General features: G+C 38.2%; 1 protein-coding gene across 2 annotated transcripts in view; it reads left to right on the top strand.

The window, feature by feature from the left end:
* Nucleotides 1-689: 689 nt before the first annotated feature.
* The window catches only part of dscam (Down syndrome cell adhesion molecule), a 138,325-nt gene continuing 119,775 nt past the window's right edge, over nucleotides 690-19,239 (top strand). The window contains exon 1 of one of the 2 annotated variants that reach the window (XM_015371840.1): nucleotides 690-1,609. In XM_015371840.1, coding sequence (XP_015227326.1) covers nucleotides 1,567-1,609 — 43 coding nt within the window. In that variant the 5' untranslated portion in view covers nucleotides 690-1,566. The remainder of the gene's footprint in view (nucleotides 1,610-19,239) is intronic. The other variant, XM_015371839.1, reaches the window with a different exon arrangement.

The raw sequence follows: 19,239 nt of genomic DNA, 5'->3' as shown, positions 1-19,239 counted from the left end.
CCTTGTTCCATCACTCCAGTCAGTTTTCCTTAGAGCCACCTGCTCATTATTAGCAGTGATATGTTAATGGAGAGGTCACCTCTAATTATTTCAAATAGGCAGCATTTACTTCAGGGCTTCCTCATTCATTGTGAGCCTGTGAATTCACATCCTCCCATCATCCTGTGCTGTTTGTATCGACCTGAACTCATGCAGGGGGGCGGAGGAGGCTTGACATGGCTGCTGTTTGATGCCCCCTGGTGCAGTGGGGGGGATTGCTAGTCGTATTTGTCAAGGTCAATTAATGGATGCAGGGGGTTACAGCTGGACAAAAATCCCTCTAAAAAAAAAAAGATAAAAGAAAACACCCCAGGCTTTCAGAATTTCTCCAGAAAACATATTTATCTTAAATTCAGATTGAAGATCCCTTCCACTGGAGGTAATCTTTGGATGCGTTTGGCCCCTCTCTCCGTAGCACAGAGTCAGGTGTAGGCTACATCACTCCCTCTCTCTGTCTCCCTCCTTCACACCAGCAGCTCCAGCAAACCACAGATCTTTGTCCTGAATGGAGCTGGATCTCCCCTCACCTTTGTTAATGCGCCTAAGCGGGACACCTTCATCTCTGTGATACAGGGAAAATAAAAAACTGCTCCCATGTAAAGATTTTTTTTTTTTTGACACACCTTCAGAGGCTCAGCTGCGCGCTCCCCCTCCTCACCCCCCCTCTCCCACCCCCAGGTCCTGCATCTTTAAGGCAATGGAGAGGCACAAAGCGTCTGCGGAGAAGGAGGCGCGGGTTTGTTCCAGCGCGCTCTGAGGCAGGGCAGGTTCTGAGCGCGGGGACCACAGTGCGCAGTGTGTGCGTGGAAGATGCGTGTGCTTGTTGCTCCGCGGACGGAGAGTGGCGGCGAAGAGAGGAGTTTCCTCCGCAGCTAACAATCAACTCCATCCTCTCATTTTTTTTCTCCAACTTTTATCTTCTGGGAAGACTTATCTGGGTTCCTTTTATTTTGATTTAATTTACACTATATCAATCTTTTTCTTTATTTTAAAGGGTTTTTTTTATTTTTGTTTTATTGTTTTGACTGGTGTTGGGTTTACGCAAAAAAAGCCACTTTGTCCTATGCGTCTCCAGGCTCTGACTCAGCACAGCTCACCTGGAGCCGGAGCGCACTGAGCACAGCTTGCAGATGTTTCCTGCAGAGCAGCGCTCCGATACGGGCGGACGGCTGCTCTGAGGCCCGGAGCGGTGCGGAGGCGCAGGTGGAGCAGGAGCGCACAGCTGTGGATCATATACAATATCTGTGTTGGTTTTTTTTTAACCAGGAGACAATCATCAGCAGGAACAAGCTCAAAGCTTCTCCTCTTCATCTTCTTCCTCTCAACGTGCAGGATTGAGGGAGGAAGAGAGTGAGAGAGACAGAGCCAGAGAGGGGAGAGAGGGAACCAGATCTGCAAGCTCCGCTTCCTTTCATTGCAACTGACTTGTTGACAGGATAAAAAAAAGAAAAAAACAGAATAAACAAGCAAGAGTGCGGAGAAAGAAGAAGAAAAAGCATTAAGATTGGATATTGAACGGAGCGGGGCATGTGGATATTGGCTCTTATCTTTTCCCAGTGCATCTTGAATGGTGAGTGATGCTTATGCGCACATCGGAACTTCAAGTTTCCCCTAATTATCTCAGCCTTATGCGAAGGTTCAAACACTAACCTGCACTATTCTGCTGCAGGTCTGCAGAGAAATTTCGATTTTTCATTTTTTTTTTTAGAGCTGCTTTACAATCGAGCGATAAGGAACAGGCTGTTGCTATGTCCTGTCACAGGCTGTGGGCTCTGTAGGTGAGGGGGTTGACAGTTGAGTCCGCAGGAACCCTCATGGAGCTCAAGCGTAAAAATGTTTCAGTATTTCTGCATGGTCAACATTTCCAAATGATCATTTATGAAGAGAGAAAAGGACAAAAGCAGGAAAAGGGGGTGATAGAAATGTAAGATGGTGATAGGTGCAGCCTTTGCTGCAGAAGCATACATAGTGCATTTCCAAATAAACCCACTTTATTATTTTAATGCTTCAATTAAACATAAACTTTAAGGTTTAGACCAAGTCGAACAATTATTTGGTTTTATTCTAGGCAGCTTCTGTGAGAGATGATTTGTTGTTTACCTTAAAACTGCACAGGGCCTCAGTCTGTGGAAAATTTCTTGCATTTTTTAATGTCTAGCCTGCAAATTATCTGCCTATAACCAATTTCTACCTATAAATTAAACCTTGATGAAAAATATTTAGAAGCAATTTTTGCCTTATTTCATTTTCAGCATAAGCTGGTGCAACAAGCAATTGTTTAAATCTTAAATCTGCACTTCTATTTCATATCAGACAAATCAGTTTTCCCCCTAATAAGAACAAAAAAAATTGTTTGAATTCAAAACAATAAATTTCATCCAGTAAACCAGAAAGTATTTTGATAAAAACTGCATCTATTTACATGCATTGCATAATAAATGCATTGTTTTTAATGAATTGCTCTAACATGTGATGCATGTTTGTGTGATTTTTTTCCTTAAACATCCTGTGTTTATCTTTAAAAGAAAAAAGGCATACATAGGTTTGACTGCGCTTTTTTTCCGGCATTGCACCCGCCATATTAGAAGCACAGACATGGAGTCATTTTGAATTGGGGGAAAAAAAAGAAGACAAGCCCTTTATAACCCTCACTAAATCTCACTAAATGAATCCACATAATGTTTTGTGCACAGCGAAGACATTAAAGGCCAGCCTGAATAAGAAGCTTTGTGCCCATGTTAAAATAAGGGTTACTTTTTTCATTATTATAGCAAATACAAGAATTGAGAAAGGAGGGGCTTTGAGGGGGACGAGGCACAGTGGTGTCGAGGGTGGGATGGACGTGTGTTGGGGAGCAGATATCAGTTAGGGGGGAAAAAAGAGGATATTTAAAAGGTCTGCTGGGAGGTAAAATGGAAAGAAGGGGCTGAAAAGTGGCCACAGCGTGGACTGAGATAAGAGGAGATCATGCGTCAAGCAAACATGACAGGCAAACCATTTTGTGGCCATCCTAAGGGCTCAGAGAAGACAGGCGTTATTTGCAGGAGAGGATTGGAAATAATAATAATAAAAAAAAGCAAATATTGTTTTCCGATAGAAAAATGAAGGCAGTTTTTGGAAACAAAGAGGACAGCGCTGGTTACTGCAGGTCTGCTTCTGCACTGGGCTTACAGTAAACCTCTGCTGGCTTTGCTGGTGAATCTCTTTTTCAGTCTCTTTGGTCCAGACAGCAGTGTTGCAAAATGGCTGCTGCTGGAGACATCTAGAGGGAAACTTTGAATGGCAGACGCAGCTCCTTTAAAACTTAGAAACGTTAGATTTGTCTCTTTTTTGAAAAAATCTTGCTCTGTTTGACACTGACCTTCTGTGTCCATTCATTACATGAAATGTTGCTTTGTCAGAAATGAAGCAGACAGTTGCGGCATAAATAAGCCTCCCTTTGTGTTTTCTTTTCCCCTTTTTTATTCAGCACAGAGACAATAAGAAGCTGTGACTGCTGATCTCAGATAGTATTGTTTCTGCCGCCTGTTTGTTGTGGTTGAATAGGCCGACAGAGATTAGGGTTGGTGAGCAGCTTCCATCAGAATCGTTTATTTTTGCACCTCTTCTGGACTGAGAGCTGCAGCTCTGTGAAATGAAAGCTTTTAGAGCTCTGGTCCAGTGCAGGCAGCCGAGGTTGTCTCTATGGAGACCCAGGTAATGAGTGCTGCTGCAGTGTGGGCTTTGGGCAGGAGAAACACTGCACTCTGCTCAGGTGACCCAAGCAACGCTGGCTAATACATTATACTGCAACCCTTACTTTGCCTTACAATTACATTGGAAGGATTTCATTTAAGTATTTTGCCTGATTTTCTTCAATGGATGAAGGCATTTGTTTATAATACATGTTTTTATGAAGAAATGCACATTTTCAAGCAGTCAGAGAACATTTAGAAAGAAAAAAGGGAGCTTTTTAATTCAGCAGTGAGCATTTGTGAGCCCCTCACACATATCCCCCCCCCTCGTTTAGCTCTAAACTGCTATTTGCCAATTTGCGGACACATTTGCAAGCGGATCTCCAGCAGATATAAACAATCTACAGCTACAGAGAGTGAAAGCTGTTGTGAAGTTCACTTCAGCGATGCTCGAACCTTTGAAGTGCTCTCGCAAAAGAAGCGTGAACGTAATAGGAACAAAATATTCCAGTTATTAGGGGACAGAATTAGAGAAGTGGCATAATGTTGTTTTTACCCAGCCAGTTAATACAGTTGTAAAAAATAGTTTCCTGTTTTGAAGGGAAAGACATACATCAAAGGTTATTATTCCATCATGTTGTGAGATATTATGCTATTAATCTTTATTGCATTGGAATGTAGAAACATATTCTACAAAATGAACTGTTTGCTAAATCAGTTATGCTGAGGGAAAGCATCTGAGTTGGCTGTCATCATCAGTTAGACTGATATTAATCCTGATAGAAACAGGGATTAGAGCCCGTCGAGCTCTGAGGCAGGAGATAAGGTGGTAATTCAATGCTCTAAGGAATGAATTACCTTTACATATTCAGTAGCAAATGGACTAATTTATAAAGGGCAAATTCCACCTTTTTTTTTAAAGGGTAGCAAATGCAACATAAAAATAAATACAATTTTGGCCATCATGATTTGCTAATGTGCCAGGAAGCAACTGATCTGCAGAACAAGAGAACTTTGCAACAGGAAAACAGAGCAATGTTCAAAATGAGTTCCTTTAATCTATCTCTATGGAAACCATCATAATTTTGATTGAGAAGAACTGCATTTAAGTTGGAAATGTACAGTTGTGGGCTTAGGAAATTCTGGGTCCAAGGGAAAGGCAGGTTTGTTGCCCTCTAATGCAGATGCAGACATTTGAAAATGATACACAACTTCCTTATTTGTTTCTCCTTTGGTCGCTTTTCAAAATCAGTCTTTTAAATAAGTTTTTTCCTTCTTCGTAGCTCTTTTTCAGTCACAAAAAAACAACAGAAACAGCTACTAGCCGCTGCTGCAGCAAAGAAGCTAGTCCCTTTTGGTACCTTCTAGATCTTGTTACCTCCTTCTCTCTCCTTTTTTGTACTTTTTTTCATTTACTTTTTCTTTTCTCCTCTAATCTTCCCTCTTTGTTTCATAGCTTTTCTCATGTTTGCAGCTGTCTCAGTGGATCCATTTAACACACGTGCAGTAAAATGTACAGATCAGATGTAGTGGAGACTGCAGACACGCTTTCTGATTGCATTTTAGTAAAGAATTTTATTTTAGTTCATTTGGGATCCGTTTCATATGATACAGTAAAACTAACTGAGTGTCTGAGTATGAAATCTAATCATTTGTTCACAAAACTAAAACCTTAAAATGTATCTATGGGATAATTTTCACATAAAGGTTGAAGTTCAAGGAATTTAATTTAATTTAATTCAAAAGTTCAGATCATTTATCCAAACAGAACACAGTTAGCCAGCTCATTTTCTACATCTTTTATGATTCTTTTTAAAAGATTCAGTATAGAGAATTGACAGGAACTGGAATCGAAACGAAACTCTGCTCCTGTATCCAATATGAGTTTAGAAAAGTCGGTTAGCAGCCTGGATGTAACGCCTTATAACAGGGAGAGCATGGCTTCCATCCCAGCATGCATTTTTTCTGTGTTAAACATTTTCAGTTTTTGGCTGACTTCAAAAAAGTCTTAAATCAGAAACAACCAGACTTTAGCTCAGTTTTTCTAAGAGACATCTCTGCACCTCTTTAAATTCTGTTGGTCCTTGCTTGATCAATCTGGAATGTGAGAGCTGATGTTTAGGTAGAAGTTACCTTCTCTCTCTTGGCTTTTCATAGATATTAAAATTAGATACACTTTACTACTAAGATTTGAATAATTTAACCCAAACTCTGCAAATCGTTACCTTCGATCTTTGATTCTTCAGCTTGTTTTTATTTCCAGTATGAGCAGCTTATTGATCAGGATGATTGGTCAAATCATGCGTAGCTTCAATACTCTCCTCCACGCTGGTCAGCGCTGTTTATAAACCATATAAAGCATAGTAATCTGGTACTGCTGGAAATTGACTCAAGGTTGCTTTTCAGCTTTTTTTCATAGCGGACTGCAGTAGTTTTGTCTCCAAACTGTAGGTGCCAGTACTGAGAAAATGACTTTGCTACCCTGTTGGAAGGGCAGCAGAAGAAAAGCCCTCAGAAGTTAATTCACAAATCCAATCTGTCCTCCAGATCGATGGAATTATACAGAAACAAAACCATCTAGATGTTATCCAAAAGCCTGCATTGAGCCATCTAGATCTGGTCAGGTGGTCAAAGCACAAACAGGAAATCTTGTCCAGGAAAAAACATCTGTATTAAATCATTTTTGGGGTTGCACTAAATGCAGTTTTATAGACTGTTTCTAGACTGCTTTTATTTTTCCATATTTTACTAAAGTTAGAGCTAAGTGATTAACCTTGACAACAAACATCTCTTATTTTTCAAATTCCAAATACAACTAATAATGTTTTTCTAATACTTGACTTAATACAAAATAAAAACAATGTTTTATAACAAGTTTTAACTAAGGAGTTTCACATTTGTAAGAAGCAAAATATAAAAATTATATAACTATGGTAACTCAACTATATAGAGAGGACTATTTCTTCTAATTTCTGGTTAAATTACAAAATATATTGTTACATGACAAAATATTTATGTTGAAGAGAAGTAAAAAAAGAACAAATCTCTAGAAAATCACAAAGATGTAACACCTTGAATACTCAACTGAGTCACAAAAACCAAACAATTTCTTTGTTCATCACTTAATTACCAAACAGCTGTTTGCTATACTGCCTAGCAAACTCAAACTGTTGTCTTAGATCTAGAATAATTTACATCATTCCACTACAATTTTTCCACTAAATTTTATTACATTCATATTTTGGTTCAAGCCTGTAGCTCTCGCGTTAGATGAGGCTAAGAAATATTTGCAAACATCTAGTTCTCTGTCAGACGACTCAAACCTTCATCAGATTCCATTCAGGCTATGTACAGTTTTTCTAAGTTGTTTGCTAGATCTTCTTTTCTCAAACAGAAACACTGAGTTGATCTTAGCAGAATTAACATTTCCTTTAAAAATGACTGAAGTATTTATTATGGCATATCAAAGTAATTGGGATTTTATTTGAATTGTTTTTATCTAACAGAAGGTGACTGAGAGATAGAAAACTTTTAATCCAATAGAGGATTCTCTGAAATAATCTATTTGCTTGGATTACTAGTTATCACTCAGCTGTGAAGGTGAAAGTGATCCTGAAACCAAACTCCAATCCTTATTCTGTCCATGCTCCTAGCTAACATAACTTTGTCATAATACTTCATACCATTTAACTCCATTGTTTACCATTTTTTTGCAGTGGCACACTGAGATAATTGGTTTGGGCATTAACTCGAATTAATCAATTAATATCATACCATAGACAGAATGATTTATAGCCTTGGAAGGAATATTGAATGCATATTGAAAATTTCTGCAGTGTCCTTAGTTAGAGAAGCTGCATGCTGTGAACCAAAAAGTGGTCAACCCTTCCACAGTACGCATACGCACACATACATCCAGTTCCAAACTTCAAAGACTTTGAATAAACTTTCTTAGCCCAACGTGTTTTAGCTTGTGGCCACTTTCAGGGCCACTGAAAGATGTACTTTTTGATGAGGCAATGATAAATAATTTATAGAGCATTAAAGTTAATGTATTTTGATTCTTATCAGGATATCATATTTTTTATACCCAACTGAGGTCCATAAGAAACCTGCCTCACTTGATAAACCTGACAGGAATGACTGTTCTTAGAGATGTTTTTATATCTTCAGGTTAAGTTTGGTTCTTTCACACATTTACGTTGATTAATTACAAAAAATGTGGTCCAGATAATGCATTTCTTTGCAGCTTTTTATGCTGCATGCTGATAACACACTCTAGCCAGCTACATTGCATGGTTTCACCTCTAAGTTTGAATAAACAAAGCGTCCATGGAGCAATGTAAGTGCAGAGTGGACCTTGCTGTAAAGCAATTGAGTGCAAGATTGCATTACTAGAGTTATTGGAAGTAGATATTTTCTCATATTAAATCCTCAGCAGGGAAGCTGAAATCGCTGCAAAGATGTGTGCAAATTCTGAGCAAAGACTTAATTAATAACACAGCCCTTTAACCCCTCAGTCATATCCACTCTACTGCTGCTCTTCCATCCCAAACTGGCTGATGTGACACCAGTGGTAAAATTAACTATGACAGCTGTGGTACCTGACATTGGAGGAGCTGACCCCCGGTTGACCGGCTGATGAGTCTCTATAAGCTTAATGACACGTTTTAAGTTCATTCACATTTCTGTTCACTGAAAAGTCATTTTGCTAATGGCTCAAAACCGGCTATGTTAAAAATGATAAATCTGAGAGTAACTAAAAAAGTGTCAAATTAAAAGTGCTTTGATTGCATCCCATTGCAAGTTGAGAACAATGAGGTCAGCTTTAAGTTTTCACAAATCCACGGCTTTGTTGCAAATTTTTTTTTTACTGCAAGACTAAATCGGATGAGTTTGTCTTTCCCCTCAAACACCTTTCATTTTACAGCATTTTTCGTCTCAGGCACCAAGTTATGTTCTTTATCTTAACTTTAATCAATGTATTTAATTCAGTCCAATTAATTTATTTAGCACCAATTCACAACACACGTTATCTCAAGGCACTTTACAGTTCAACCAGATCATCCAGTCAAATTGATTCAAAGTTTTCTATCTAAGGAAAACCAGTTGATTGCATCGACTCATTGACTCAAAGACAATCCTGAATTTATGCAGGCATATTTTTTGTAGCTGAATTTTCACCAGATAAAAATTCAGTGTAAGGAATTCAAGTTGTAAAAAAAATTAAATTCGGTGTACAGAAAAAGGCAGATTCCAATTAGACTTTTTTTCCCCCATAAATCTCTCACACTAATCATGCTTGTAGCGACAGTGGAGAGGAAAAACTCCCTTTTAACAGGAAGAAACCTCCAGCAGAACCAGGCTCAGTGTGAGCGNTTATTGCAAAAAGAAACATTAAGTTGAACACAAAAATAAACTAAGGTGCGTGTATTGTCCATGTCCATGGGGGGTGGTTTTAGTGTGTGTGTATGTGGGGTGGAGGAGTGTTATGTGGCGTTAAGCAGACAAGCTCCGATCCAACTCCCATGTAAAGTCTCTCTCTCTCTCTATCTGTCTGTCTATCTCTGTGTCTCTCTGTCTATCAATGTATTTATACTGACACTGAGTAATTATTTACAAAACATAAAAACAGAAACCTTATAATAATTATGGAATGGAAGTTTTGGTTATAAGCAAATAGGTTGTCTTTACTCCTTTCTAAGTTATTATAGTTTATAGTTTTTTTTGTGTTTTGCAGTTTATTATATTGACATTATATCATAATAATTTATTTCCTACTGTAACTGACCTGGAATGAACCATTAAACTAAACTAAACTAAAAGCCAAGCTAAAACTAAAACTCACCAGTCAAAACAATGTTTAAAGGTCACATGAGGGCCAGTGGGAAAGTGGGTCTCTGAATACCCACATCTTTTGGTTTATATCTGTCATTTCACATCCAGGCTGGATTGGTTGACAGAGTCACAGCAACCCACATCAGCAAACAACAGCCGAGCTCAGCTCTTCAGTGGCGCTTTAAAATCAGCTCACCAGTCAACTCGATGTAGGCCATGGAGAGAGCAAAGCTTCCAAATGCTCGGTCTGAATAAAACGCTTTTTATTCATTTCAGTTCTGATTCATTATTCTACTTGTAAACAAACATTTGTTTCTAACTGGATGGACCAGTTATGAATAGCCTTGGTTATATTTATACAGTTTATTTTGAAAGATTTAGATTTTGCTTGATGAAAGAGGCGTTGATGGTGCTATAAATATGCTTTAATATGACATCTCAGTGCTGTAGTTGGTGGAAAGAGGTAAGAACATTTTTATTAGTTTAAGATGTCATAGATGCAACAGAACGGATTAGTGGCTCGATCTTTTTATGGACAGAGTCGACTAATCCATCTGAGATTTGTAGGTGCTATCGGGTCAAGACTCTTTTTAGTATCTTTGAGGCTCCGCAGTGCATACATGTGCCTTGGCTTGGCTGTGAACAGACTCAAGCATATGTTAATGAATGCACATTGAACTGTTAAAGGTTTCATTTAACCCAGAGTGAAATGCTAAAGCAGATGATAGCGTGTAGTGAGGCAGAAAAAGAGGAAGAGGAGAGGGGGAAGAGGGACACACGCTGCCGACTCGTGTTATTTTGCATTTATGGCTCAAAGAGTCGTGTCAAATTTGGCTCGGTTTTCCAGAAACAAGATGATGACAAAGTCCTTGGTCTTTGTTCGCTGTACTATAAACACAGCAGGGCAGAGTCTGCAGGAGCTAGTATAGACTTACATGTTCTTTTTAGCTGAACTGTATTGTTTTGCAGATTTTTTTATTTTATTTCTCTCAAATCATATAAAAAAAATATACATATATATAAATATTAATTTCCCGTTTTTATATTCATATTTTCTTCAGTTCTGGGGACGGGCTTTCAACAAAATCTTAAAATCTTTTTTTTATAACAATAATGTTGGATAAAATAGATAAATAAAAGCCAAAAATAATTTGACAATACAAAATATTAATTTCCTATTTTTCAAATTCAAATTTTATTCAGTTCTGAGGATGGGCTTTCAAAAAGATCTTAAAAAAAAATACATTTATAACAATAATATTAAATAAAAGAGATAGTTCATCTTTTTATTTCAATAAATAAAATGTGTTGGTTATCTTTTCAAATTCCCATTTACAAAACTTGTTATTTGCCTGCAACAGTAATGGAACAAAAATTTACTTCACCAAATTGTAAACTGAAAAAATTATGCAACTGTTTTTGGTATTTACTTAATCATATTTAGTTACTTTAACATTATTTTTTCATGTTAGCAGGGTAGGACATAAAACAATTGTGTTAAAGTAACTAAATATGATTAAGTAAATGCCAAATGCGAAGTATTTGCGCTAAAATTGAGAACATAACCAAATTTATTTGCCTTTATTAAACAGAAATAAAGCAGTCCCACTTCCTGCAAATGTGATACAGCAAAATTAGAAATAATAGTGTTTTTTTTTTATGATTGCTTTTTTAATCCAGGGCATACATCTGCTCCGTAAATTCTACCTAATATAGATCTATATTATATCACCTTTTGGCACTCTTTAGCCTCTTTAGAAAAACAGATTACATGTCCTGTAATTGCTAACACTTGCAATCAGCTGTCACCAAACGTCATCCACAGACAGCTAAGCTTCCTCCGACTGAATTTCTTTCAGGGTAAAGAGATCCAGCAGCCAGTTATCGTTCAGTGTGATGAATAACTTTATTAGCTGCGATATGTTCTGTTGCATTCTGTCCTCTCTGAAAATGCCATGTCAAAAACTTCCTGTCATGTTCTGCTACGACAGTCCGGTCCAGTCTGGGGGTTTTACACAATAGTAACTTAACAGGATAACAATTAGGTGTGGTATTTATGTCTGTAGACTTTTACATAAAGTAGGCCAGTAGGTCAATGTTGTGGCCAAGCAGGAATAAGTTAATGTCTCCATTTTGTTCTTTTGGTTGGAGTAATGAACGTTTAAATAAGAAAGATCTACAGCCTGTAACACATTTCATGCTCTATTATAACTTCAGGAGTTTTATTGTATTGTTTGTGTTTAGAAACAAGGAATGCAAGGCGGCAGTGTTAAATGTAAAAAGGATTTAAAAAGAGTGTTCTCAAGATTTAATGGCATTGTATTTATATGCAGCATTTGAAAAACTTTATAATCTGCTTCCTTTAAGAATCTATTCAGTTTAGAAAGAAGCAAAAAACTGATGGATTTAACTTTAATCCCATTAATGTTAAAGCTTCATTTTACTGGATGCTGTATCTAAGCATCACAGTTACCATAAAGGGCTCTTAAACACATAGAGGTTAATGACTTATGTTAGGGACATAAGGGGTGATTTTTTCCTCACTGACTGCCTTACTGGATGTGTTCATTAGGCAGAACCAAACCCTGCTGATTAGCATTCATATTCCCGGCCAGTTCCTGCAGCCCGGAATGTGTAACATTTTCAAACATTTTGCCGAATGTTTCATTAAAGCGTTGTTAGCCAGCAGCTCCATTCTGCTCCAGTCGGCGCTCTATCAGGCCTTACCCAGAAGTGATTATGCTAATTGCTGTTTGATCAGATGATTAAATTATAATTTGATTAATCCCGGGCACTAAACGCTCTGAAAACGTAGCTGTGTGTTTTGCTGCCTGCCAGTGTTTGCAAGGCCCTCTGTCACAAAGCCGGCGATTTAATGCACATAAACCAGGTGTCAGACAGGATGAAGGATATATGCAAGGCTCCAAAGGGAGATGGTTACGGACATGAACAGAGCCAAGGTTTGATTCACTGTGGCTTAGTTATCGCAGCAAACACGGTGGTTAATGAAAGCTGCTTCTCGTCTTTGTGCAGATTGAGTGCAGCTCTAATGCAGACAGCTGCCATTTTCTTAGCAGCATCTGTCTCTGTGGCTCTAAACTGACAGTATATCCATCAGGCTGATTTATTACAGTGGTGCAACAGACAGACCCTTACAAGACTAAATGATTAAATTCTGAATCACATTTCCAAATCAACTTGTACTGTATATTTTCATGTTTGGGCTTCTAGTAACCTACGATGCAAGAAAATATAGATGAATTGACCCTGCATACTGTTATGAGTAACCAAACAGCAAAACATAGAACCACACATATTCCTCGAGTACTTAATGAGGAATAGCCTGATGCCTCAGAGGTAAATGGAAGGCTGAAGATAGGAGACGCTCTGAGAATAAATAAGTACATTTACTTGTCTGACCCACACTCCTTTTTGACCCCAGGACTTTGATTTGCCCTCCAATACATCTGCCTCCTGTTTTTCACTTTATTCTTTTCTGCAGATTGCATGCATGCACGGAATCCTTGCATGAACACACAGCAAAACAGGTTATTCATAAAAAATCTCTTTCTTGAGTTTTCTTTAGAAAAATGTCCTTGCTAATGTTTTAGCTTTTTCAAACCCTTTGAATCAAAAGAGGTAATGCAGACCTGTTTTTACGAATGTTCCCTCTAGACATCCTTTCCTGTGTGAGTTTTTTTTTTTTTGTTTCTATGATAGATAAATAAACACCAGGTGAATCTGAGAGAGTTGATCTATTACTAAAAAACATTCTGAGGTTATTTAAGCTGTCTTTGAGAGCTTTTTTCTAGCCTCACAATATAGAGTGAGTTTAAATTGAAAAAAATCCCCAAAGCAATTAAAGTCCAAAAATGAAACTTGTAAAACTTTGAATAAAAAAAATGTTTTGTGAATAACTTTACTGTTTTCTCATTTTTATTTTATTATTAAACCTGGAGTTTACAGATCAGTACCTTAAAGGCACACCGCCGACTTTGTGACCTAAAGAGTTGATGCATATGAGTTATTTTGAATGATTCCTCAGGCTGAAATACAGCAATTGACTCTAACAATGCTACATAAATTGCGCCTATGTAAGTTAGGTGAAGATGCACCGTTGTTGGCCAAGTCATGTGACCTGGAAGAACGTATCTCTTTATGGCCACAGGCTCTTATATAGTCACGGAGCTAAGGCTTTTGCTGTACTATTTTTCCACCTGCTCGACTGCTGGTCATAGCCGAGGAAAGAAAACAGTTTAAACCATCTGAGGAGGCTAAGAAGAAAAAACGTGAAAGGGATTGTGCACGAGGAAAAACAACGGTCGATCTTCTCATTGGCGCAGGCTGAAAGAAGATTCTCTTTTCTCAACTTTTAGACTGCTAAGTTAACATTTAGCTCCTACTATACAGTCATATATTCTTGTTATAATTTTAGCTGTTTAGCAAAAGCAAAATATGTGGAGTTACAGGTCTAGCACCCCTAGTGGCTTAAAGTTACACGGTGTGCCTTTAAAGTCGTAGGTAAGTCATATTTAAATGTCAAATCATCAGGATTAAAGATATATATAAATGTACTCTTTATCAGACAATATTGTCCCAAAATTTGGAAAATTTATATATATATATATATATATATATATATAAAAATCCTGTCTTAAAATCTGTGGGGGGTTTTCCGTCATCATTATGCAGCCCAGTTAGTTATACGTCAGCCTGTACACCTAAATTCGGCCAATCGTATATCAACGGTCATCTGCAACCAATTTTGTTCAGTCATAGCATCTTTATTCATATGGCGCAGCCAATATACGCAATGGTGTGAAATAAAAATAATTTATTCTTTATTACTTTACCATTGAATTACATCCCAGTGTTCACTTGGATGGACATCAGTGTCTTCGGCAGGCGTAGAGCTAAACATGTACGGCTGTAAGCCTTCTACACCAAACCAAGCTTCTGAAGCCGTGGCGTCCACTTTCACATCATCTTCATCCCCGCTTTCCTCCTCTAAATAAAAAAATGTATGATGGATGAGACTCATCCACGACCTCCGACACTAAACTCTCCTCCTCTTGCATGTTTCCTCTGTCCATATCGTTCCTTGACAGTGTCGTTTCTAAGTCACCAATTTAGCGCTACGTGGTCCAAATTTAATTTCCCATTGGGAACCTACTAGCACTAAGTTGCTAACTGGTTAGCAAGATGCTTCAGAGAAACCGGCAACAATTAAACTTGCTTGCGAACCTTCCGCCACAACAATCCCGCCCCCTTGATAAACGACCAATCACATTCACTTTATTCACACATGTAAAGTCGGGCACCACTCGGGAGAATTTGGAAATGCAACGGTTGGAACAGCCGTTTCCCTGCGACTTTAAATCTGTTTTTCCAGAAAAAGGGGGGCATCACAAATAAACTTTTCTCTTTCTATCTCCATCTGTTGGTTTCTCACCAATGTATTATATTAAAACAGAACATGCAGAGTCTCATGACAGAAGTCATAGATGATGCAACATAGTATTATTGGTAGCTCAGATTATCTTGAAGTTGTCAGCTTCCCTCCTTCAGCTTATCTCTTCATTCACCCCACCCCACCCCCTGCTGGGTTTAATGTCCTCCTTCTCTACCTACCTGAGACCCACTCTCATTTTCTCCCCCTCTATCAGCTCAGCCAGGCAGCGGTTTAGAAAGCAAGCAGATGTGGGTGGAATCTTTAATGAAACAGAAATAATGCCACTCATCCACTCTCTGAAAGCAAGCACAGTGTATACTGCACTTCAAAGTATTACATACAAATTAAAGTCAAGCGCTGTCGAAAGGTTCAGAAAGTCTAAAGAGGACATCTCTTCCAAAAATCCTCCGCTGGTGTTGAATAAAGATTAAAATGTAGAATTTCAAAGTTTTTGGCCATGAATCAAAGCCAACAAGGTTGATAAATAAACATCCATTTGTATTACAAGCAGTGAGCGTAACCATGGCTACGCACACAGGAATGTCTGCAGCAATTGGTTAGAAATAAAGTCTTTTGAAAGAAAAGCTGAAATGCATTGATTCAATTGGCAATTATCTGAAACTATGGAATACATTGTGTCCAAATTATGATCCGTTTTACACATTGATTGGTGGGTTGTAGGGAGCGAAACACATGGCATTGGGTAATGTGTTGGTGGCCTTCTCAGGGTAAAATGTGGTTTTGATTTCTGGTAAAATTAAGACATTTTACTGTTTTTGTTTTGCTATTATCAGTTAATAACAACTATAACAATGTAATTGCATCAACTAGATTAAAACATTATTTCTAATAAACTTAGCTTTAAAAGGAAACCCATTTGACCTTTGTAAAATCATAATTATGAGTAGGCTTAGAATTCCAGATTCCTCGTAATGTCCTAAAATGACATCCACTGCTCTGATTATAATAGAGGCTTAAAACTATATTAATATTTTATTTGTCTTATATATATTTGTCTTATATATACGACAAATAAGAGAGAGATTTCTTGCCCTCAGTTAAACCAGTCTGCCTCAAAAGCTAAAGTGGGGTTTATGCTCAGAAACCAGGCCGTCTGCATGTGTGTCGCAGTCAACGCAGATGTGCCCCGCACTTCTGCAGACTCTCTGCTGCACCTCCCCAAAATTATAGTCAACTGCAGACAGGAGGCCTCTGATTGGTCAATTCTACATCCACTGTACACTATGCGTATTTGTTTGCTACCTAATGGCAGAAACTCTGGATGTAATGCCGTCCACAACATCCTAAGCCAAAACACGCGGCGCCATGGCCAGTCTTTCGAGAACACTCACGGGTGAACTATGTGTCGTCCGGCGTTGGATGAGGGGTTGTAGACGGCGAACAAGCTCGTCAAACCGACACACGGTCACCCACAATCCTAGCTAGTTAGTGATTGTCTTGGGTTGTTGCATGGAATAACACAGCCCAGATCACATTTCAAAATTGGGCATAAATCAAAAATATCTATGTCATTCATTGTAAAACTGCGGGAGTATAACCAGCCCTTTAGTAAGGTGTGATTTGTTGAGGTCAGTTGATGATAACTTTTGGTAAATGGAGTGAATGTACAGCATGTGGGCACTCAGGTGGAGTTATTTAGGTTACATTGACAGCATTTGAATGCCATACTCTCCACAAAGCTTTATAGAACATGCTTTCGTGCTAGAAGCACTTCTATCTTCGTCCACTAGGGGTGTATAGGTACAGAATAGTATGCTTTGGTATCGGGTTTAAAGACACGTGGTTTATTTTAAAAGGATTATAACCACAGCAATTAAAGGAGTCCTAACCAGGTAACTTACTCATAAAGCCTGTCTAAAGAATTGATGTTTATTCATTTTTAGGAAAAAAATAAACGAAGTTAAATAGAGCTCATTCTGACCACATAGTCTTTTTTCCCCCCTAGAATGTGTACATGACAACTTGATGTGTATGTTTGCTCATGAGGATGTAGCATTAGCAACCTTTGCAGTTTGTCCTGGGTTATTTTAGGGCTGAAACAATTAATCAAATTAATCGATTATTGATATAATTAAATAATTTAGTAATAGATTAATCCTTAACTGCATTGTAGAGACTTTAAAACATGCCTTTAACAGATAGCAGCAATTATAGCAAAATAGTAAAAACAAAACCTGTAAGCATTTTGCATTTAAAATAAAAAAAAAAATTCATCTGTCAATATGCTATATCCAGAATTCCTAAAGTTGAAAAGTTAGCTTTACCTGGTTTAATTTGGTTAAAAAAAATCTCTTTTAAGGAACCTCTGGCTGTCTGATTATTAATCGATTAATAGAATAAAAAATCATCAGATTAATCGATTTGCTAAATAATCTTTAGTTGCAGCTCTAGTTGGTTTATTGTGCTTTCCCAGTCTTTTACACAATAGATAAAATGTTACCTGAACAACAATGCTTACCTACCGACAGGTGATTCTCTGATTGGTGGAAAAGAGACGGGCGTGGTAATAGCAACACACGCTAATGCTAGAACCCTTTCAACAAATACATTGATAGTGAAGGAAAAATATCACGTTTTGTGCCGTTTTGTGCTTGATGATTTGAACAGAGCTCATAAAAAATCACTGAAGCCCAACACCAACAAACACAGCATTTAACATGAAACAGTCAGATTTCCATGTGATGACTCTGATACTCTGATAAGCTTTGAACCAAGTGAGCAGAAAAGAAATAATATAATTTTATGAGCATTTTTGTAATCTTAAGAGCCGGCATAGAAGTCACTACAGATTGGTTTTCCGAATTGAACTTGAAAGCACCATAAAAGGCAACTGTTGAGAAAACCCTCCTTTTCGAAAACCTGTGTTTGGTAACATAATGATGAGTTGGCTTTCTGGCTGCACAGACTGATTTTAACACAACCTAAACATTGGAATACTATAAAGTATTGAAGTAACAAGTGGTGGGAAAACGTTGCTGTGCTCTTTTTGTGTTCATGTAAATGAGCATTCATTGGCATCCACCCATCAAAACTGCACCTTACTTTGCTCTCCTGTGAGCAGACATCAGAAGGTAAAATTGGTTTACATGGCAGCTGTGTAGCACAGAGTGAAGATCTTAACATTATTCATGAGACACGACTCTTTTCTTCTATGCACACATTTATGCTCAGCGCAGTGCTTATTGTGTAATCCCCTAGGGCGAAGGGGGACAGGGTGGAGGTTGTAAGGATGTCACCATGAGGCAGGCTTGTCCTCCACCCAGTCTCCACCCCTCCCTATCGACTGGCCTCGCCCCTTCCCCCACTCCCCACAACCCCTCACCGGGCAGCTTCTTTCCAGTTCTGCCTTAATTACCTGATTCGCCTGCCATGAGCTGTCACTGTGACTCAGGACTAAAGCTCACCCCAGTGGAGTCGCCCTAATGCCTTGATGCCTTTGTTCAAGCTGTAAGAAAGATCTCTGACCTGGTGAGGCGAACAGTGTGGTTCAGAGGCAATCAGACCCTGGTGTATATAAATGTTATCAGCCTTGAGCAGAGAGGACATGCTAAGGCTAATAGCTGATTTAATGGGTTAAAACCACAAATGAATGGAGGAAGCCGGGTTGTTGCTTAGCAGTGAATCACAACAATGTAAAATAAGAAAAAGCTCCATGATCATTTTAGCAGAAATACACATTTTACTTAAGATGAATAATGATTGATGACATTTGGCTGAAGTAAAGCCAGCTTGAATAAAAAAAAAGCCTCAGACACAGCTAGGTTAATGCACCTCCTATAGGCCTTTTTATGTTGTGCGTAAGTGGGGCGTGTATTGATCAGATCTTTACTGTAATAAATTGCTCCGGTCATTTTGAAAGCAACCACTGATTGGCAGTATCGGGGGTGGGGTGGGGGTCGAGAGTTTAGGGGTGCACTGTAGGGTTTTAATGAAAGAATATGCTTTTTTTCAATACGTGCAGATTATTTTTTTTGTAATGTTTCTTTCCTCTTGTCCTGTCCATCCTCACTTAAAAATATGCTATTTTCATGGCATATACTATTTGTTGACTGATCTTATCTTATTTTTTCTAATCTTATCTGGTGTCTAAATAAATAAGGGAAGCTGAAAATACACTTTTAAAATAAATTAATGTTACCACAGTAAAATAATTCCCTTCACAGTGGGTAAAAAATGTCAATACATTCATCTCTTTCATAATTCCTCTGTTTTATT

This window comes from Cyprinodon variegatus, unplaced genomic scaffold (genome assembly GCF_000732505.1).
Source record: "Cyprinodon variegatus isolate N-32 unplaced genomic scaffold, C_variegatus-1.0 Scaffold65, whole genome shotgun sequence".
NCBI classification, from domain to species: domain Eukaryota; kingdom Metazoa; phylum Chordata; class Actinopteri; order Cyprinodontiformes; family Cyprinodontidae; genus Cyprinodon; species Cyprinodon variegatus.
Note: the sequence above shows the minus strand (reverse complement) of the source record. Positions and strands in the feature narration are given on the sequence as shown.